Source organism: Lolium rigidum, chromosome 2 (assembly GCF_022539505.1).
Source record: "Lolium rigidum isolate FL_2022 chromosome 2, APGP_CSIRO_Lrig_0.1, whole genome shotgun sequence".
Classification (NCBI taxonomy): Eukaryota; Viridiplantae; Streptophyta; class Magnoliopsida; order Poales; family Poaceae; genus Lolium; species Lolium rigidum.
The window spans coordinates 204,759,321-204,782,376 of record NC_061509.1 but is presented as its reverse complement, the minus strand read 5'-3'; the positions used below and the strand labels follow the sequence as shown (position 1 = coordinate 204,782,376).

Below are 23,056 nucleotides of genomic sequence, written 5' to 3'. Positions count from 1 at the left end.
TTAGAGGTGCTCATAGGGGTAGGGTGTGCGTGTGTGCGTTCATAGGGGTGAGTGTGTACGCGTATGTGACGTCTTTGATTGTACTTGTTTCGCAAAAAACACAGCATTTATTTAAAAAATAAAAAAATAAATCTAACCGTGCCGACCGGCGGGCCGTCGCGCACAACCATAACCGTCGTGCAGCCCACGGCCCTACAACGCCGACACCCCACACGCGGCCGGGGCCAGCCACACACGCCCCACTCCGGAAAAATAGGATTTTTCGTATAATTTCCGTCAACTGTTGATCTTCCGAAATATTTCATTCTGACGGTGCTTTTTCCAGCAGAATCCTGGCTCCGGTGTGCGATCCTCCAATAATCATGAAACATGCAAAATAGATGAAATAACATAAGTATTATCTCCAAATATGAAATATATCAATGAATAACAGACAAATTATGATATAAAATAGTGATGCAAATTGGACGTATCAGTCCCTCGGTGGGCGTGTGCCTCCATTTGAGCTTGGTTAGGTCATAGGTACATGTGGAAACAAGGATCATCCCATATGATCCCAAGGTTCTCTCCGGTTCACCTCCGAGGGAGTTCCCCTATACATGCGGAATCCGCCTAAGTGTAGGAACCCCCGTCCGAGAAGCCGGACACACCCGGGGGGGGTAGCATTGGATATAGAACCATCTCAAATCACTTTTGTGCATGCCATGTGGACACACACAAGTTTTGGGGCCATTCCCTAGATCCGATGCTCGATTTCTGACGAAACCCTAGTTCTGTTGACCGCGCCGTCTACCCCTTTGACTGCATCCCATCGGGGGTCCCCCGGTGGGCGTGTGCCTCCATTTGAGCTTGGTTAGGTCATAGGTACATTTGGAAACAAGGATCATCCCATATGATCCCAAGGTTCTCTCCGGTTCACCTCCGAGGGAGTTCCCCCTATACATGCAGAATCTGCCTAAGTGTAGGAACCCCCTGTCCGAGAAGCCGGACACACCCGGGGGTAGCATTGGATGTAGAACCATATCAAATCACTTTTGTGAATGCCATGTGGACACACACAAGTTTTGGGGCCATTCCCTAGATCCGATGCTCGATTTCTGACGAAACCCTAGTTCTGTTGACCGCGCCGTCTACCCCTTTGACTGCATCCCATCGGGGTCCCCGGTGGGCGTGTGCCTCCATTTGAGCTTGGTTAGGTCATAGGTACATGTGGAAACAAGGATCATCCCATATGATCCCAAGGTTCTCTCCGGTTCACCTCCGAGGGAGTTCCCCCCTATACATGCAGAATCTGCCTAAGTGTAGGAACCCCCTGTCCGAGAAGCCGGACACACCCGGGGGGTAGCATTGGATGTAGAACCATCTCAAATCACTTTTGTGCATGCCATGTGGACACACACAAGTTTTGGGGCCATTCCCTAGATCCGATGCTCGATTTCTGACGAAACCCTAGTTCTGTTGACCGCGCCGTCTACCCCTTTGATCGCATCCCATCGGGGTCCCCGGTGGGCGTGTGCCTCCATTTGAGCTTGGTTAGGTCATAGGTACATGTGGAAACAAGGATCATCCCATATGATCCCAAGGTTCTCTCCGGTTCACCTCCGAGGGAGTTCCCCCCTATACATGCAGAATCTGCCTAAGTGTAGGAACCCCCTGTCCGAGAAGCCGGACACACCGGGGGGGGTAGCATTGGATGTAGAACCATATAAAATCACTTTTGTGCATGCCATGTGGACACACACAAGTTTTGGGGCCATTCCCTAGATCCGATGCTCGATTTCGACGAAACCCTAGTTCTCGTTGACCGCGCCGTCTACCCCTTTGATCGCATCCCATCGGGGTCCCCGGTGGGCGTGTGCCTCCATTTGAGCTTGGTTAGGTCATAGGTACATGTGGAAACAAGGATCATCCCATATGATCCCAAGGTTCTCTCCGGTTCACCTCCGAGGGAGTTCCCCCTATACATGCGAACTCGCCTAAGTGTAGGAACCCCTGTCCGAGAAGCCGGACACACCCGGGGGTAGCATTGGATATAGAACCATCTCAAATCACTTTTGTGCATGCCATGTGGACACACACAAGTTTTGGGGCCATTCCCTAGATCCGATGCTCGATTTCTGACGAAACCCTAGTTCTGTTGACCGCGCCATCTACCCCTTTGACTGCATCCCATCGGGGGTCCCCCGGTGGGCGTATGCCTCCATTTGAGCTTGTTTAGGTCATAGGTACATGTGGAAACAAGGATCATCCCATATGATCCCAAGGTTCTCTCCGGTTCACCTCCGAGGGAGTTCCCCCCTATACATGCAGAATTTGCCTAAGTGTAGGAACCCCCTGTACGAGAAGCCGGACACACCCGGGGGGGGGGGTAGCATTGGATATAGAACTATCTCAAATCACTTTGTGCATGCCATGTGGACACACACAAGTTTTGGGGCCATTCCCTAGATCCGATGCTCGATTTCTGACGAAACCCTAGTTCTGTTGACCGCGCCGTCTGCCCCTTTGACTGCATCCCATCGGGGGTCCCCCGGTGGGCGTATGCCTCCATTTAAGTTTGGTTAGGTCATAGGTACATGTGGAAACAAGGATCTCTCCTGCCCTTTTTTTCCCGCTGCTTCTCTCCCGCCCTTTTTTCCCGCCCACCCTTTCCCGCTCCTTCTCTCCCGCCTTTTTTCCCCGCCATGATTTCACGCCAAGTTTTCCCGCCCACCCTTTCCCGCCCATTCCCTCCCGCCAAGTTTTCCCGCCGTTTCAGCCCCTTGTCGGCCTATATATAGCCATGTCTTCTCCACTAACAGGCACCGAGCAACATTTCTCCCTTCATCGCTTCTCTCATCCAACGAGTACCACAAAATCCTCCGAGGCGAGCTGCCGCCGAGATGGCTCCTCGTCGCCAGTAGCAACACGGGCTTCATCGGCGTTCGCCCGCGGCCTGCGGGACATTTCGCGGCTGAAATCACCGCCGGTGGTACGCTTGTGTGGCTCGACACCTTCTACACGAAGGAGGCTGCTGCCCGCGCATACGACGTTGCGGCTTGGAGGTTTGGCCGGCCGCGCCACGAAATGAACTTCCCGGAGGTCAGGTCTCTGACGGAAGCTCAGAGTCTCTCTACTGAGCCGCTACTTCGCTCACGGGGTGAAGCGCGTCGGTACAGGTCTGGCCAGCGGCGGATTAATACCACCGAGGCGGACGAGCAGTTCATGGCACGGTGGCGCGCAGACCATCCCGGAGCCGTCGAGGCGAGCGCGCATTCCGGAAGGACAAGCGGACGTACATGAGAGAGAGAGAGAGGGTGGGAAAGCGGCAGAGGAAGGCCGAGGTTGAAGCGAGTACGCCAAAGGAGAGGCGTCGACATGGGGGAGAATGATGAACGGTGGTCGTGGAACCTCACAACCACCGCTTCGGAGGACACCCCGGCGAGGATGAAGATTTCGACTTCTCTGATTAATATGTGTGTGTGTCGAGTCCGTGTGTCTAGCGGGTCATGCGTCGACCCGGTGTTAAGTGCTTTGTTCGTGTGTGGGTGTAGTTCTTTAAATGTTTTGGTTTGTGTGTGGGTCTAGTTCTTTAAGTGTTTTGGTTCCTGTGTGTGGGTGTAGTTCTTTAAGTGTTTCGGTTCGTGTGTGGGTCTAGTTCTTTAAGCGCTTTGGTATATGTGTGGGTCTAGTTATTTAAGTGTTTTGTATCGTGTGTGGGTCTTAAGTTCTTAAATGTATCACTTTTGTGCATGCCATGTCTACACACACAAGTTTTGGGGCCATTCACCCCCTCTGAGGCTCGATTTCTGGCGAAACCCTAGTTCTGCTGACCGCGCGGTCTACCCCTTTGACTGCATCCCATCGGGGGTCTCCCGGTGGGCATATGCCTCCATTTGAGTTTAGTTAGGTCATAGGTACATGTGGTAACAAGGATCGTCCCATATGATCTCAAGGTTTTCTCCGGTTCACCTCCGAGCGAGTTCACCCAATACATCCAGAATCTGCCTAAGTGTAGAACCCCATGTCCGAGAAGCCGGACACACCTGGGGGTAGCATTGGATATAAAACCATCTCAAATCACTCTCCGATCCTCGATTTCTGAGAAAACCCTAGACCGGGGTCCCGGCGGGGGATCTATACCGCCCTTATACATATATATAGGTTTCCCGCAAAGGGGTTCGCCAAAATAGCAGTGAGATGGAGGCACAATTATCTCTTTGAGGCAAAAAAATGATTGGGATTAATAATTATATGGATAATAATTATCTCTTTGATGCAAAAAAATGATTGGGATTAATAATTATATGGGTAATAATTATCTCTTTGATGCAACAAATGAAAAAACAAAAAATGTGCATATTAGTCTGTGCCGACGGCCTTAGTTGTGCCGTGGGTCACCGTCGGCACAGCGTAAGAGGGACCCAGCAGTCAGTCCCTGTGCCGACGACCACCTTTGCGCCGAGGGCTACCGTCGGCATAGTGCAGACGGCGCCGTGACAGGTTAACGGCTGGGCCCGCCTGTCAGCGCGTGTACCGACGGCCGTGTCTGTGCCGACGGTGACCTTCGGGCACCAGCTTCCTGTACCGACGGTCCATTTTGCGCCGACGGTGGCCGTCGGTGTAGCCCTTCGTGTGCCGACGGTGACTGTGCGCCGACGGTCAGCTCCGTCGCCGGTCGACGAGCGCTTCTGTGCCGACGGCCCAGACATTTGGCCGTCGGCACATGGGCTGGCCGTCGGCCCACGGCGTCTCTCCCGTAGTGATCCAATGGCGAGCCACAACACGAACCCCCGAAATCCACAACCGTGCGAGGAGTACCTGTTTTCCCTGAAAGTCGATGATGTAGAGATCGACGTCGTGGGTGCCGCAACATTGCAGGACCGGAGGAAACGATGGCCACATCACGACGAGATCGTCGGGGAGGGTGATGGCGGTAGCAGCTGCACACAGGTCGGGAAAATCCGGGCCGGGGAAAAGAAGATGTCGGGGTCGAGGACATCAGTCGGTCGGTGGTGGAGGTATGGACCAGCCTAGCAGGGGACCTCATTGCCGACCACCAAACGCCCACCACTCGCCGGAGTTGCTCGTCCCGGCCAGACCGCTGCAGGAGGCGGCAGATCCGGCCGCCAACCGCCACTCTGCCTGGAGCCCAGGACACGACGACGTCGCCCCGGACGCAGGCCCGCCCAAGCCCAGATTGGGCCCGACCGCAACGTTCCCCGCGCCTCAGCCACGCCCTGCACCTCTTCGCATGGCTCCGCCGCACCGTCATGCGCGCCAAGCAGCGCCGTCCTGCGCCAAAGTCAGATGCCGGCCCGCTCCTCCGTTCGACGAAGTGTCCAGCGCAGCCCTCCTCACGAGCGGGGAAGGGAGATCCCGCCGCTGCTCACGCTGCGCGGGTTTGCCCGACAACGCTTGCCGCCGGCGGCGGCGGGGGAGGAGGGTGGAGGTGGAGCTGCTCCCGATGTACCGGGTTGGCACGCAGGTCGCCCGCGGGGAGCGACCGAGGGAGCTGAGCACGAGCGACGCAGAGGTGCATGCACGCGGCGGTGGCGTCGTGGGATGGGGCAACGGACGCGCCCGCGAAAAGGATGACCGGTACGAGGGGTCACGGCATCACGCTCGTTTGACGCGACGACGAGCGCGACCAGGATGAGTCCGTGATCCCAGAGCGGGTCTTGTCGGCGGTTGGGACGGGGGCCGCGGCGAAACCCTATCGGTGAGAGGTGGCGGTCCGTTCGGGGGGCAGCCGTTGTTTGAGGAGAAAAGGGGAGGGACGGTAGCGAATCGGTAAGGGCAACTGTAGTAGTATGTAAATTAGTGGGAGGGCAAAATGGTCTAAAAAAATATGCTTAACGAAAACTACGATCGGAGGAAACAGAACCAGTTCCTCCTTTTTAGATAGTAGAGATAAGAGACTTCATTTTAATCAAATGATAGGATTACACACAAAGAAAACCTGGGTTATACATGGCTTCTCCTATCCGACCTAACTTATTTAGCACATAAGTGAGTTGTTTGGTTAGCATCCAGACCAATTAAAGAAATGCTAAAGCTAGAAAAACCTCTCATAATCTCCAAGATTTCCTAACAGATAGGTTTAAGTTCTGATTTATTCAGGCAATCAGCATTAAACAATTATACTACCTCACTACAATCGCTTTCAATGATAACAATGTAGCATGTCACAACCGGCAAGCGGGCGACTGCTGACATTTCTAGCTAGCCATAGGGATCGGAAGTGCATGAGCACATAGCATGAAGAAGGGGATATGAGAACCCTGCAAGTTTCAGCTATCCCCTTGAACAATCATAGAAGACAACAAATAGATAGATAAGTCCTTGTTCAAAAAAAAAAATAGATAGATAAGTCACGAAGGCGCATATTTTAGCCACCATTTGAATCGAACCAAAAACATACTCAAGTAGAATAATCACACTGTGCATGACGCAGTCCATTGGCATCCTTTTGTGCAGGCACATACCGTAGTAGTGATTTAGAAGAAGCCATGTATAAACATTATGCAAATATATCAGTTATCAAAAAAGATCCCTTGATAGTCGGTTCTCCTTCATAGCTATGTGCTAAAGAAAAATCAACTAACAAAAAGTCTTCAATATCCACAACCAATTTTTTTCATTCAGCTCTGTTATCGGCTTTAAAGGATGCTCGCTGGTGACCTTGAGATTTTCCAGCTACTACTTTAATGATTCAGATGACTGTCAAATCAGAGACCAAATACACATTGAATATGGAGATAATCGACTCCAAAGTAGAAAAGCAGCTAAGTTACTATTACCTTCCACCGGCTCATCTGCCCTGTAGTTGATGTGTGGCTGTCCCAGCTCGGTCTAAAAAGAGACTAAAATTTGATAAATGCATTGCATCAATAACAACCTAAATACAAATCCTCTCCAGATTGTTTGTCAGTAAAAACTAACTCGTAGATGTTATCATTGATCGGTTGTTTGCTTCCTCTTAGCTCACCTTCTCCCCTTTTTTGATTGCTTGTTGGTGGCGGCGGCGAACACCTCACGCTCCTTATGGAAGAACTCTTACGACAAGCGCAGCGCCTCCCCGCACTTGTCAAAGTCGAACTCACCTCTTCTGCTCGCGGTGTTGTTGTGCCTCTGCCGCTGCACAATGTTCTGCACCACAAGTAACGCTGTTGCGGGAGTGGAGACGGGCGTGTATCGCTTCTTCCTCGCGGAATGTGTGACATGGGCCTTGGCCGGAGTCTTGGATGTGGTCGGAGGAGGCGAGGATGTTGAGGTCAAAGTTCAGACCTGGCAGGAATAGGAGCACACGAAAGGTGGACTTGGACGGGTTCTTCGTTGCAACCACCCTAGCCAATAGCGTGGGCTTGGAAGGAGTCTTCAGCGCGCTCCCAGCCGCACGCCGGCGTGTGGGAGAGGTAACCCTACATGGCTACATCGTTGTCAGAAGGTCGACCCATTCCATTCGCTCAGCACACTGCAGGCTACGCATGCCAGTGCACCCAAGCTCTCAGGAGGACGAGGAGGAGCGGGGGATTTAGGGCTGGCACCGCGAAGACCAGCGCCGCCGCCGGAGGATTTGAGGCCGGTGCGTGTGCTTGGGAGAATACAGGGATTTACGTCTCGGTCTTTTCTCCGTGTCTGTTCAGAGTGTGGGACACTTTCCATGATACATCGCCACGATTACAAAGGTGGTAAAGACAACAAATGGAAACAAGGAGCGAGTTATCTTGAAAAATGGATCAGACGGTTTGAATTGGTCTGCCTGGGCGACACTGTGGCCTGAACGATATGAGTGATTGATTCTATACCAAGGCAAGGAAAGATACATACGCAGAAATTAAACATCCTATATATGGGAGTATATTGACTGAGAACCGTTTTGATTGACGATTCCATAAATCATACGCGGGGAGTGGAAAAGAGTGCGACGTTGTAGAGGCCGTGAGATTATATTTAACGGTTAGGATGCTTCCAATGACCATCAAACGCGTTTGCATAAATCATACGCGGGGAGTAGTAAAAATCATTACCAAACATGGTCTCAGTGTGCACTTTTTAGTGGATTTTTGAGAAAATGTTTTTTAGAGGGATATGAATCATAACAAGGCCAACATCCAAATACAGTAGTTCTGTAGCCCAGAACATGGTAATGGGCCGGTGTTCCAAGGTTTCGTAGCGCTTACGAAATGAGAGCCTCCAAAACCTGTCGCTGCAATCTGCAAGAGACCGAAGAGGCCGCCGGCCCTAACCTCCCTCTCCACTCTCCACCACCACCATGACGGCGGCTCCTCTGTTATCGTTGACGGACGCGGCGACGGTGGCTGCGGCGCTAGCCCCCACCCGAGCGCCCACCAGAGCCCGCACCCAGGCCGCCGCTCGCTTCCCCACCGCCGTCTCGCTGAGATGCCGCCGCGCTCGGCCCCTGACCGCGGCCGCCGCCACGGGGGGCTCGCCGTCGTCCGCCGCGTTCCACGGCGAGTGCTACGTCGTGGGGGACAACATCGACACCGACCAGATCATCCCGGCCGAGCACCTCACCCTGGTGCCGTCCAAGCCCGACGAGTACCGCAAGCTCGGCTCTTTCGCCTTCGTGGGCCTCCCGACCGCGGCCTACCCCATCCCGTTCGTGGTCCCCGGCGAGGAGTCGTCCCGCTACGCCGTCATCATCGGCGGGGCCAACTTCGGGTGCGGCTCCTCCCGCGAGCACGCGCCCGTCGCGCTCGGAGCCGCCGGCGCGCGCGCCGTCGTCGCCGAGGGCTACGCCCGCATCTTCTTCCGCAACTCCGTCGCCACCGGGGAGGTGTACCCTCTGGAGCTCGCCGACAGCGGCGCCAGCAAGGAGTGCAAGACCGGGGATGTGGTCACGGTGGACCTCGATAGCTCCGTCTTGATTAACCACACCTCCGGCAAGCAGTACAAGCTCAAGCCTATTGGTGATGCAGGGCCCGTTATTGAGGCTGGTGGGATCTTTGCTTATGCCCGCAAGACTGGAATGATTGCATCCAAATCTGCCTGAATGAAAAGTGAGTCCTTTTTTGCTGCATATTACTCTACCGAAGTTCCAATTTTGCTGATATGATTTGCTAGTGTGCTTGCTGTGACCATGTCATGAATGTTAAATTGTTACGCGTCTGGATAGGTTAGTACTGTAGTCAAAAGGGGGGAATTACTGAACATCTTTTTAGCAACAAAGAGGGTCAATAACCGCAATGGTCAACCTGGGAAAGTTATTGAGCATATAATTGAATTAAAACATATCTTAATGTTGTAACTTGTAAGTTTATGGATGTTTATCTATAAACATTTGGTTTGAGACTACAATTGCAATTTCTCTTATAGGTGGTGGTTGACAGATGAGCTAATATTGCACTCCCTAGTTTGAATTGCACTATAATAGATTAACTTACTTTAAAAGTACAGCTTACTTGGGTACAAAGTTAATCCGAGCATTACAAAGTTCATTTCTTGCTATAATTTTGAATATACTTATATAATCTCACCATCTTTGTTTTGTCTCAAAACATACCTAAAAGGCTAAATCTAGTAATGCATCGAAACATATTAGTGTGGACGTGATATTTGTTTAAATGACCGTAAAGCCAAAAAACCGGGGATTTGCCTCCCATAGTCAAAACTGCAGCCACATCCTTAATCCTGATGTCGGCCTCTGCCTCAATTTAAACTAGCAATGGAGAGGCTAGAAGCCTCAAGTGTTATTGATGGTTTTGGAGCCAATCCCCTTCCCCTGGTTTTGTGTTACCCTTTTTGATCTGAGGTTGTGCATACGTGCTCCCCGGCAACAAAGCCAGAAAATGAAGGATCGTTATCCTCGACCCAGTTTCAGATTTAGTAATAGTCTTCTTCCCTAGAGACCTTACTTGGGTAGTAATAGCCTTTTTCCCTAGTATCGAGGCCGGGAAGTTTCAGATTTAGTAATAGTCTTCTTCCCTAGAGACCTTACTTGGGTAGCAAAATGCTTCCCGACCACCATAGCCTTTTTCCCCCGAGTCACCATAGCGCCCTAGTCAGGCTTTCTGCTTCGTATCACTGAACTTCATCACCAAGTCGTGGAGCCGCAGTAGGCCAAGTTGGCGACGAAGTCCAGGGATCCAAAGTGGTACTCCTGGCCAAGGTGTGGAAGTAGAGACGATGTAGTTGATCTTGACACAATCCATCATTGTAGATTTAAGCACCGGGCACAAATAGGGGGTGATGTGCTTAGAAGATCCCAATGGTAGCACTGTAACAAGGTTTATACAGGTTCGGGCCCCGGTAAAAAACATCTCGAGGGTGCTATGGTGGTAGCGTTACTTGCAGGATTGCATGGTAGAAGATTGGTGTATGAAGGCTTATGATATGACTTGGCTGGCCCCACTCCCCGCCTTATATACACATCCAAGGATTAGGGTTTCGAGGAGCTGAGTTGGTTACATCTGAAAAGGTACATCTAGATCTGATCTAAGTCGGTTACAACGGTATCATGGGGATACCGGGGCATGTAATCTTGACTTGCCTTGCACTCCAAATTGACGCCCCGGTCTCCCTTGTACGCTGAGTCCTCGTGTTGGGCCTCGGTCTCCCCCCGTGTGGTTATCTGAGTCCCATACCTCGACACTAGGGAAGAAGACTATGACTACATCCAAAACCGGATGGAAGGTAACCAACTCCTCTTATGCTGTTTCCGGGAAGTCTTTTGTTACCCTCCCAATCACACTAATCAAGCTCAGCACACCCAAAACATCCTTTATTTTCCTCTTTGATCAATATGGCCCCTCCCGTTGTGGGTTATCTCTTGATCTTCATGCTTTTGGCAACCATTCGTCACATGATGGTGCCATGTTTTAAAGCCATGACACTACAAGCATCAAAGTAATGGGACTCGAGTTAATTAGGCTAAGATGGTTTGCTCCTTTTAATCTCAAGGTTATAAAATTGCATACACATAGCACACATTGCTCCAAAACTTACGAAATAACTAGGAAAATCGTCTCACATATATCAGCAAAGACTCATATGCAATGCTCTTACAGTCTAGTGACACCAGATTGCTCAAAAACATAGTAGTAAACTAGTATAAAATAATCGTAAGGAATTAAGGGAGCTCTGAATAATTATCATAGAAATCAAATTACCAAGGACAGGAAGACACTTTTAAGGATCGTAGTAACTGAGATACAACAGATTTCACAAGCATCTAGAGTTTTCATAATAATTAACTGAATTATACTGGAACAAGCATGTGTGCTCCTAAAGTACTACAGCCACAACTTGCACTTCTAAAAAGTCACAACAGTAGAGTGTTAGAGTAATCCTTGCTTTGGAGTTAATCTAGTACCTTCTAGTAGGACTGGTAGGTTCTAGTAGCACTGTAGGTGCTAGTATGTTGTAGTGGTACATTTCATATGTAACACTAGGCAGTAGCTAACTCTAGTTGGCAATAGAAACATGTAGAAGGTTAGGATATCAGTAGAAAGCTCTAGAAGGCTTTAGAAATCTACATGTTGTACCTCGCTTGTATCCTATAAATAGCACTATGCAATACAAGCTGCAACAAGCTTTTGGCAGCATCACAAATAGACTACTTGCCACACACTACCTTGAACTAGCAAGGCTAACAGTTGGTATCATAGCGTTGGTGAAGTTAGGATTCTGAGATGAGAGATGTTAGCTCCAGTTGTAGGTGTTGCTGGCAGTCCGCCTCGCCAGCCGCGGCGCCGTTCCCCTTCACCACCACCGAGACGACCGGGCCACCGTGATGCAGGAAGGCGCGAGGTTGTGGTCGGGCGAGTCGTGAAGGACGTCGGCAGTGGCAGTTACCCGATGCTGACGCAGACGAACTACACCGAACGGAGCCTCCTCATGAAGGTGAAGATGCATGCTCGGGGCATCTGAGATGCAATTGAGCTCGGCGCCGACGACTACCAGGAAGATCGAATGGCTTGGAGGCCATCTTGCAAGCGGTGCCACCAGAAATGATGGCTGGACTAGCCGTCAAGCGGACATCGAAAGAGACGTGCGAGGTGATTCAAGCCATGCACGTCGGTTCAGATCGCGTGCGGAAGGGCAAGGTGCCAGCTAAAGAAGGAATTTGAGATGATCTCATTCTGAGTCTGTTGATGATTTCGTGCTATGCCTTACGAACCTCGTCACAAGCCTCGCCACGCTCGGAGCACCTATCGATGAAACTCAAGTCGTTGAGAAGTTTTTGCGGGTTGTGCCGCAATCGAGACCCTCCTTGAAACTTGTGATATGTCATTGGAGGAAGTCACCGGCCGGCTGAAGGCAGCTGAGGATCGTCTTGAGTTGCCTGAGCTGGCGCGTGAGCAGGGCAAGCTCCTACTCACCGAGGAGCAATGGCTAGAGAGGATGAAGGGGCGACAAGGAGGCAGCTCCTCTAGGCCTGCACGCGGCAGCGGACAGCGACGACGACGGCCACCACGTAATAAGGTTGGAGAAGGCAGCGATGATCGTGCATCGGCTAGGGATGGCTCGTGAGATGACACATGCTGCGGCCGTCGCGGCCATTGGGCCAAGGACTGCAAGCAGCCCCGGAGAAATAGGGCATACCTGGCCGAAGCAGAGGAAGATGAGGACGAGCCTGCACTCCTCATGGCGCAGGTCTGCACCACTCCTGCTCCTGCCATGGTGGTGCAACAAAGCACTCCAGCTCCAGCCATGCCGGTCGAGAAAAGCGAAGCTCCAGCTACTGCCATGGTGGTGCAGCAGAACGTTGATCCAGCCTCGGCCATTGTTGTGGAAGATAGCACCATTACAGCTCCAGAGCATGTCCCTCTTCACATCGATGAGCCGAAGGCAAAAGCTTACCTTGGGACGAGCATCGACGATGAGCGGATCGAGGGCTAGTACCTCAACACCGGCGCTACAAATCACATGACGGGCTATGGGGATGCCTTTGCTAAAATTGACCGAACGATCACCGGCACGGTCAAATTTGACAACGGCTCGATCGTGGAAATCAAGGGCATGGGCACCATCATCTTTGCCAGCTGGCTACGGTGGTTGCAGGAAACCCTAGGGATCATTTTGTATTTCTTGATCTTTTAGGATTTTATCTGCAAATTTAGGATAATCATTTTATCCTGGTTTGTCTTTTAGTTTCCACATATGTGTTGCTTCATGTAACTTGGTTTTCGATTAATGAAATATGTGGTTCTAAAAAAAAGGCTCTCAGCGGCGTCTACTACATCCCACGCCTGAAAAACTCGATCATCAGCATTGGTCAGCTTAACGAGAGCGATGCATGCGCGCTAATCAGGAGAGGTGTGCTTCGCATATGGGATCAGCAAGGACGACTCCTTGTTCGGGTCACACGCGGCTGGAATCGCCTATCTCCTCCATCTTGAGATTGCGCGGCCAATTTGTCTCTCTGCCCACCGCGATGATATTGCTTGGCGCCGGCATGAGCGATTTGGGCATCTCGGCATGAGCGATTTGGGCATCTCAACTTTGATGCTTTGTAGAAGATGGGACGCCTCGCCATGGCCATGGCACGTGGGCTGCCACGGCTGGAACACATGGAGCAGTTCTGTGACACATGCGTCATCACGAAGCATCGTCGTAGCCCGTTGCGAGGCCCGTTCCCTCGCAAGCAAGGTATCGTGCACAAGAGCTATTTGAGCTTGTCCACGGCGACCTCTGCGGTCCCATCTCGACGGTGACACCTGGAGGCCGGCGCTACTTCTTGTTGTTGGTGGATGATGCCACCCGCTACATGTGGGTGATGCTCCTCGCAGCCAAGAATGATGCAGCAGATGCCATCAAAAGAGTTCAGGCAGCAGCGGAAGCTCAAAGCGGAAGCAAACTGCGTGTGTTCCGCACGGACAACGGCGGTGAGTTCACCTCAACGGATTTTGCAGCCTACTGTGCTGATGACGTAATTGAGCGCCACTTCTCCGCGCCATACGCTCCACGGCAGAATGGCTTCGTCGAGAGGCGGAACCAAATGGTGGTGGCAATGGCACGTTCTTTGCTGAAATCGAGGAGTATGCCAGCTGAATTTTGGGGGGAGGCGGTCAGCATCTTCCTCCTAAACCGAGCTCCCACCAAAGCCCTCACAGGAAAGACGCCTTACGAGGCGTGGCATGGCCGCAAGCTGGCTGTCCACTACCTTCGCACCTTTGGGTGCTTGGCATATGTCAAGGAACAGGGGAACCTACGCAAGCTCGATGACCGCAGCTCTCCCGTTGTCTTCATTGGCTATGAGGATGGAGTAAAGGCATACAGACTGCTGGACCCAGCTACAAGGCGTGTTCGCATCGCTCGTGATGTTATCTTTGATGAAGAGCGAGGTTGGGATTGGGCAGCAGATGGCGCGAAATCCCCAGCAGCAACTTTGACGTGGAGTGAGCCTAGCCAAGTGTCCAGTTCAGTAGGGGACATAGTTGTGTCTTTGAGACGTGGGGCTCAAGGTGCCTCAACCAGCGCCCCACCAACACCTCCATCAGCTCCAGAAACAAGTCTTGCAACCGCATCAACCCCGATTTTCGTCACGCCACCAGCAAATGATGATGATCGACTGGATGTTGCGCATGGCGACACACCAGTATCGCAAGGTCGAAAACCTGATTGGAGACAAACCGGTGCCTGGGCTCCTCGCACCGTGCAACCTCGACTCTAAGCTACACTTGACCAGCACGGGGGAGCCATGCTCATTTGCAGAAGCTGAGCGCGACAAGGCACAGCTGGCAGCCATGCATGAGGAAATTGAAGCAATGGAGAGAAACAACACATGGCAGCTTGTCAATCTGCACACGGGCATCGACCAATAGGCCTCAAATGGGTCTATAAGTTGAAAAAAATGAAGCTAGCGAAGTAATCAAATACAAAGCACAGTTGGTCGCTCGCGGCTTCGTCTAGCAAGCCGGCATAGACTTTGATGAAGTCTTTGCTCTTGTCGCCCGCATGGAATCAATCCGGTGCTGCTTGCTTTGGCTTGCCCATGAGGGGTGGCCCGTCCACCACTTGGACGTAAAATCAACATTTCTCAATGGAGAACTGAAGGAGGAGGTCTATGTGAAGCAGCCACCGGGTTTCGTGGTCACCGGAGAAGAAAAGGTCTTACGGCTATGCAAGGCCCTCTATGGCTTGCGGCAGGCTCCACGGGCATGGAATGCGAAGCTCGATTCCACGCTCAAAGAAATGGGCTTCAAGCAAAGCGAGCACGAGCACACAATCTACCGGCGCATCACGAGTGACGCAATCTTGCTCCTTGGAGTATATGTGAATGATCTGATCATCACAGGTTCGTCAAGGGAGCAATTGAGAGTTTCAAGGCCGAGATGAAGACAAAATTCCAGATGAGTGACCTTGGATTGTTGTCATTCTATCTCGGAATTGAAGTCCATCAGCATGGCGATGGCATCAGCCTATGTCAAGCACACAATGCCTCGCGCATCCTGCAGCTGGGCGGAATGGAAGGATGCAATCCAGCACACACCCCAATGGAGGAGCGGCTGAAGCTTAGCCGTGAAAGCACAACAAAAGAGGTGGACGCTACGAAGTACCGACAGATCGTTGGCAGCCTACGCCACCTCGTCCACACTAGGCCAGACCTGGCATTTGCTGTTGGGTTCGTTGTTGGGTTCGTCAGTAGATTCATGGAACTACCCACGGAGGAGCACATGATGGCGGTGAAGAGAATTCTTCGCTACTTCGCTGGCACAACCCACTATGGTCTTCACTACCGACGGAAGACAAAGGAGACACGGCTGATTGGTTACAGTACCTAGCCGGTGACATTGACACCAGGAAGAGCACGAGCGGCACTCTATTCTTCCTCGGCAACTGCTTGGTGAGTTGACAATCTCTCAAGCAAAGGGTGGTTGCTTAGTCCTCATGCGAGGCAGAGTATATCGCAGCCACAACCGCACCAACTCAAGGAATTTGGCTGGCTCGACTACTTAGAGAACTTAAAGGAAGAAAAGCCGAGACAGTTGAGCTAATGGTGGACAGCAAGTCTGCCCTGGCATTAGCCAAAAGTCCAGTCTTCCATGAGCGCAACAAACATATCGATATTCGGTATCACTTCATCAGAGGCTCCTTGGAAGATGGAAGCATCAACGCCAGCTTCATCAATACTTCAGATCAGCTTGCTGATTCTTTGACAAAATCACTTGGGCGAGTGAAGTTTCAGGAGCTGCGAGCTGAATCGGAATGGTCCAGATCAAGTCAAGCACGAAGAGCAAGGATTAGGGGGAGAATTGTTAGAGTAATCCTTGCTTTGGAGTTAATCTAGTACGTTCTAGTAGGACTGGTAGGTTCTAGTAGCACTGTAGGTACATTTCATATGTAAGCACTAGGCAGTAGCTAACTCTACTTGGCAGTGGAAACATGTAGAAGGTTAGGATATCAGTAGAAAGCTTTAGAAGGCTTTAGAAATCTAGATATTGTACCTAGCTTGTATCCTATAAATAGCACTATGTAATACAAGCTCCAACAAGCTTTTGGCAGCATCACAAACAGACTAATTCCCACACACTACCTGTGAACTAGCTAGGCTAACATAGAGAGCCCATTCTTTCATTAAACTAGAGAAGCACTCTAGGATCTATACTTACCAGAACTAACAATTGAACAGCTACGCACATAAGGCAGAAGCTACAACCAATGCTGCTAGGTACTGAAAAAGTCAGTATGAAATAAAAAATACGGCTCTCAGGATTAGCAATAAACAAGAATCGGGATTGCACAAAAGTTTTCAGGAAGACATAATAATAGAGATATCAGAGCAATCACATAGAGAAATCTACACGTGTTTTCCAAACCAAAGACTTGCAGACTACGAGTACTACTCTTCACAGTAGAACGGCGCTATCCCAGAGAGAAACTACTCCCCGACTGTGCCTAAGGACCCTTTGCCTCTCCTCTCGTAGATACAACACCACTCCACCGGTTGCGGCAAGACGAGCGGTGGATTGACACTTAGGAAGGAGCAGCAGAACAACTCCAAGAGTGGTCCTTGAAGCACCTTGCCTGCGTGAAATTGACCTTCTTGCTCAAAGGGAATTATGGTTTTGGAACTCGAATGGGAGTGTGTACTTATTTCCACAAGAGGAGAAGACGTACTTATAGCCTATATTAGAGATAGCCCACCATGACCATGGGCTCGTTGATCCAGCTGCTGAGCAATCGGATTGTGGTTGTGGTTGTCGCAGAGTAGTTGAGAGGTGGAGGTCTGGGATTCCCTTCTCTGCATTCTGTTGTAACATGTGGTCGATTCAACCTGCAAGCCCAACCGTCTTCTGCATTACTGAGATGAGAACTCTATCTGTCCCACTTTTTTTTTTTTCGGGTTTGCCTTGCGGCGAAGCTACAAAGTCCTTTCTCTCTTTGCAACTCACTTTGTGGAATGCCGGCCAGCCATTCCTTGCTACTGTACCAATGACAGTGGGTATGTTCTTTGCTTGCCACGTTGCATCACAGCAATGGTAAAATACATGTATTTAGTATTTACACATTTTTTTTCCCTCTTATCTATTTCCAACAAATTGGGCTCACCAAGTTGGAAAGTTTTATAAATTTCAGCCAAAATACGAAATAATCCATAAGCTTGAAGAAACTCGGGTATACATTAGTCACTTCAACTTTCATATGTTAATTATAGGAACACAGTTTCTTAGCTAGAAGCCTAGAATGATTAGCATATTGTTGAAAAATATGCAAGGCCTAATGTCAAAGTTACTATGTTGTTACTGGAACAAACTGGGTAATTAACACTATGAGGGTGCTCGGACGGCCTTGTTGTTCCAACACCCTTGATTTCTCTACATTGAAAAATAATTGGGCCCACGTCTATTTTCAGTTTAGAGAAGCAGTGAGATGTGTATGGCATGTGGGCTGTGACAGTTCAGTCACACATTGCCAAATGCATGCAGTACTAGATAAATCTATATTATTGCATGCAGTACTCGATAAATCTATATTGTTTCTAGTGTAGTTTTTGGAGATGTATATCTGGCATCTAAATTCTTTGTACTATCAAAATACTTTCCAACACTTGTGTTGGACCATCATATGATGATAATGGCACTCGATGCTGAACTGTAAACTCCTGTTTATTGCACTTTCATTCCTACTGGTGTGTATCTTATGTGTAAGTAATGCTAACAATGTGACATTTATTTCCAGGTAAGCTTTATCTACTGTCAGATTAGATGAGAGGCCTCTGCAGGTGGGGACTGGTTTATGAGTAAGAATCGGTGCACCTCTATGTCTGGTTGTCCAGCAGTTGCGCTGCTCTTTTTCATGGGTCTGTACCAGCTATTGTGCGCAAAAACTAGGTTCCAGTGTACTGAACTTTGTTGTAATGAATGAGATTTTACACCGATGTAATAGTTTTCTTTGTTCCTGCTACCCTCTGGATGGGTATGAATAAAATCTTTGATGTCAACTTCTGTTTATAACTTTGGCATGTTATAATTATTTGCAGCGGCAGATTGAATTCTGTTGCTTTTGGTGTTTCTATTCAGTGAGGAAAAGGAAATTCACTTGGTTTCCACCTACTCAGTGAAGTGACCTGGCTTTTCTTTGGTAATTTGGTTTATGGAGAATATCAGGTTTAGAAGAGGAAAGATTCGCTGGATCATATAAAGATTATTCTTCTCTGGTTGAAAGATGGATTCCGAGTAATATGCAGAGTGTTCTAATGTTCCTTTATTTGGAGGTGTTAGTTGAACAGCAAACCTGTGATGTAGGAGTATAATTTAGTGGAGGCTTACGAAATAATATGCAGAGCTGGTAGACGGCTTGGAGAGCGGACCCAAACTTTGGTCATCAGAAACAGTATGAGGACAAGTCCTAGACAGGCATTTGTAGTTGTAATATGTAATCAATACAGATGCTCAGCTACTCATGCATGCCATGGACAACGGGAAGATAAATTTATCTCCAGCATCGCCGATCATCGATGATCTGAAGCTCCAGCGCCGTCTTGGTTTTCGTATTGCAGTGTCAATTTCATGCAAGAGGTGTAAATTAACCGAGTAGCGCACGAGGTTAGACATAGGAGTTTGCAAAGTCAGTATTGTAGTGCCAGTGTCATTCTGTCATTTGTTTGGGAGTCTGGCGTTCCTGGCTAGGCATTCCGAAGCAAAGAGGACGACGCCTCGCGGCCGGGGCGGCCACCTCGGCCCACCTGAACCCAATCAGCCTTGTCTCCAAGAGCATCAACAGCAGCCGAGATGCCGCCGCACGGCTCCGCTCGCGCCTCATCAAGATTGCACACATCAGCGTTGCCACGAGCCGAGCCGAGAACATCCTCCTCTCCAACAACGGCAGCTACAACGTGGGTCTTGAAGGTCCCGGTGGCCAGCTCCTCAACGGAATCCTTGCCATCATCAAGCAGCCTTGCACCAGCAGCCAGCAGGAAGAGCTGGGAGCCGTCGGCGTCACGGGGACGACGAAGTTGCCGTATTCATAGCCGGAAGTCGGCGTGCCGACGCAGCGAGTGTTGCTAGAGGACAGGCGGACAACACGGACAGATAGCTCGTTAATTAGCTCGTTACCATATCCGCACTGTGAGTCTGTGACTGACGGGAACATGGAGATTATCAGATTAAAGAGATAATCAGATAGCACTGTGAGTCTGTTTTGTTGCGAGTTGTTACTCGTCACTCCAGCGTCATCTGCCTGGAAAAAAAGACTTGTTTACACCTCAGTACGCAAGAAATATAATTCGATTAACGCTAGGTACGGTTAAATTCAGATTATCACGACTACCTAACAATCTAGCTTTATTAAGTACGTATACACAACAACAACATACTGAAAAAAAAAAACGAGCAAACTCACAAGCAAGCTACCTAATAGCTTCTGACGATCCGTAGCAAAGCATACGCTTCGTTGGGCGAATCGCCCATTACATGAAAAACGGCCTGCGCTGCAACGTCAGGTTCCCAATCAAATGACTCAAACGGTCTATTTGTGAGTTTCCTCGTTTTTTTTTTCAGTATGTTGCTGTGTATACGTACTTAATAAAGCTAGATTGTTAGGTAGTCGTGATAATCTGAATTTAACCGTACCTAGCGTTAATCGAATTATATTTCTTGCGTACTGAGGTGTAAACAAGTCTTTTCTTCATGGCAGATGACGCTGGAGTGACGAGTAACAACTCACAACAAAACAGACTCACAGTGTTATCTGATAATCTCCCTGTTCCCGTCAGTCACAGACTCACAGTGCGGATATGTAACGAGCTAACGAGCTATCTGTCCGTGCTGTCCTCTAGCAACACTCGCTGCGTCGGCACGCCGACTTCCGGCTATGAACACGGCAACTTCGTCGTCCCCGTGACGCCGACGGCTCCCAGCCATCTGCTGTTGCGTCTCGTCCCCGCGCACCGCCCGCGCCAAGCACGCCTTTTTCAGGACCCGCGTCACAGCGAGGTCTACCTGCATTTGACGAGCGACGCGCGGAGCCGGTTGACAAATCGCACGTACGGGGTCAGCAGACGTAGCCCTCGCCGTCGGCCGCCCCCACCAGACACCTGTTCCCTCGCCGTATCGCCGGCAGTGCATTGGAGAACGACCGCTCTCCGCGCCCGCGGCGCGTGGTCGACGCAATTGGTGGCTGAAGAACCCGTCTCCGGTTCGTCGGAGAAGTGCATGCGAGGGAGGCTTGCCGGAGGTTGGAGAGTGTGCGTGGGTGTGTACAGGGCAAGGTCGGCCGCAAGCTCGATCGGCCGCCATCAATGGTCTCGCGCGAAGCTGCTGCCTCAGCGCGCCGACCGAAAACGACGGACGGACGGCGATCGATTCGCCTCCTCGATCAAGAACTGAAGTGAGTGACTGCTGTGGTTCGTACTGCTCTTTCCGGTGCCACCTAGCTAGCTCAAGACTTTCAAGCTAGCTGCCGGCAAGTCTCTGACTTTTGTGATGATTTTGACCGGGTTTGCCGCTCGCGTTGCGTTGCGCCGCCGCGTGTTGCTCAGTGTTGTTTTGGGATGCGGACGCTGTTTTTTTGTCTTTACGATCTGTAGCGGACAGCACTGCCAATCATGCAAACAGCTCTGTCGTCCCATGGCGCGCGAGAGCGACGCGACTTGAAGTGCAGCGCGTCTAGGTCAAACTCCCGCTCCTGTTCTGTACGGGCAACGGTCGTCGGCACCCGACTGTTGACATCCTCCAGTGCCTGGCCAGCGCATGAGCATCAGCTCAAATTCATATGTCAACCTTTGAATCGTTCGCCAGCATGCATTTAATTGCGCGAGATGGATCGTCGAATACCCTGCGTTCTCCCGTCAACTTTGAAGCTAAAACTGCACCTGTAATCCGTCCGCCACCTATTTTCTCTTGGTGACCCGACGATTAAAAGTTGGACAAACAGCTTGGCACTACAACCGTGGTAGCGCATGTTCGAATATCAACATGTAAGGCCAATTAGGAGACGACGTGCCGCCCAACGAATCTTGAAGGGCTTGAAATCACGAATTTAGATAAGTTTACAACGGTCCTTCGTTTACGGCGACTTTGGCTTGACTTGAAGAACTCTACAAAGATTTGGGTTGGCTATGGCAACCCGTGTCCCGAGAAAGATATGAACATCTTTTATGCTGCCACTTCCATCGCGCTAGACAATGGGTGCAAGCCATCTTTTTGGGAGGCCCCTTAGCTTCATGGGAGAAAACCCAGAGAACTTGCACGCCTCGATCATCTTTGCAATCTATAGAAGAAAATCTTGAAAAGTCAACCAAGCTATGAAGGATAACGCTTGGGTTTGCTGGAATTTGTGGGCATTTGGCCTTTGGCCCATGGCCCATTATCAAATTCTGAAACTCACATGGCCCATTCCAATAATCAGTGGTAGCACTAGTGGGAGCTAAAGTTTAGTCCCACATTGCTAGTTGGGAGAGAGTTGGAGTGGTATATAAGGTGGGCTGTTCTAGTCCTAGTAAGTGAGTGAGAAGAGAGAGAGCCCTCGCGCACTCCTCCTCCTCCGCCGCCCGCCTCGTCACGACGCGACGCGACGCGCCGCGCCGCGCCGCGGGTTGCGGGAATCTCGCCGAGCCGAGCTTATCTTTTTGCTGTTTGGGAAATTAATTGTGTAATCAATTCTGAGTCATTAACAGACGCGTTACTCAGCCGTTTTGCCTTCCGGATTTTCTGGATCGTGGCTGTGCCGACTCGGACGTGGGCTGCGCCCCACGACCTTCCCGAACCGCACTATATAAGCGCGGACGAGAACCCTAACCGGAACGAGCCACATATGCGACTACCTGTTTCCAGTTCTTTGCGCCGCCGCCTTCGTCTTCCTCATCCCGTCCGTCGGCGTGCACCGACTGCCGGGACAGTAGGCCTCCGGAACCCTGCCTCTCGTGAACCTGTACGGGTGAGGGGCAATCAGGCTTTTGGGGAGCGCTCGGGCGCGACTACCGGCATCACGACGTCGTCATCGGACGACGAGTTCCTCCACACCGACAACTTCTTCCCGGACCTCGGCGACTTCTTCGACAACCTCAACATGGGCGACAACGACGCTGCTGTGAAGTATGTGATCTTGTCGTTTCTCTTTCGGTTTCGTTAGAGTTTCTTCTTCTAGTATATGCGGTAGATGCGATCGGCTTGTTTACTTTAGATGTGAAACTGCACGTTTAGTTTATTCGTCCACATAGTCATGATTTATCAATTACTTCTATGGATTATTTCATATGGATATTTGCTTATATATTCAACAATCCAAAAACCTGATTATAGGCAAATCAATTCAAGCAGCGTTGCTGCCGCTACTCGACCTCCCCTCTTTGATGGTATGCATTACAAGAGGTGGCGCACAAAGGCAGTTCTATGGTTTACAAACCTAGGCTGTTTTAGCGCCACAGATGCTAGACCTGAGGGGCCTCTCTCTGCAGAGGAGCAGGAAAAGTTTGAGAAGGTCGACGCCATGTTTAAGGCGGCCTTGTTCAGCATTCTTGGGGACAACATTGTTGACCCGTACATGGCTTTTGACCATGGCAAAGATGCGTGGGATGCGCTTGAGGCCAAGTTTGGGGTCTCGGACGCTGGCACTGAACTGTATGTCATGGAGCAATACTATGACTACAGGATGACTGATGAGCGCT

General features: G+C 50.5%; 1 protein-coding gene across 1 annotated transcript; it reads left to right on the top strand.

Moving 5' to 3' along the window:
• Nucleotides 1-8,242: 8,242 nt before the first annotated feature.
• LOC124688000 (3-isopropylmalate dehydratase small subunit 1-like) lies at nucleotides 8,243-18,177 on the top strand. The gene is made up of 2 exons (XM_047221718.1): nucleotides 8,243-9,005; nucleotides 18,130-18,177. Exon 1 carries the CDS (start codon nucleotides 8,258-8,260, stop codon nucleotides 8,996-8,998), a length of 741 nt encoding a protein of 246 aa, XP_047077674.1. The 5' UTR covers nucleotides 8,243-8,257; the 3' UTR covers nucleotides 8,999-9,005; nucleotides 18,130-18,177.
• Nucleotides 18,178-23,056: the final 4,879 nt, after the last annotated feature.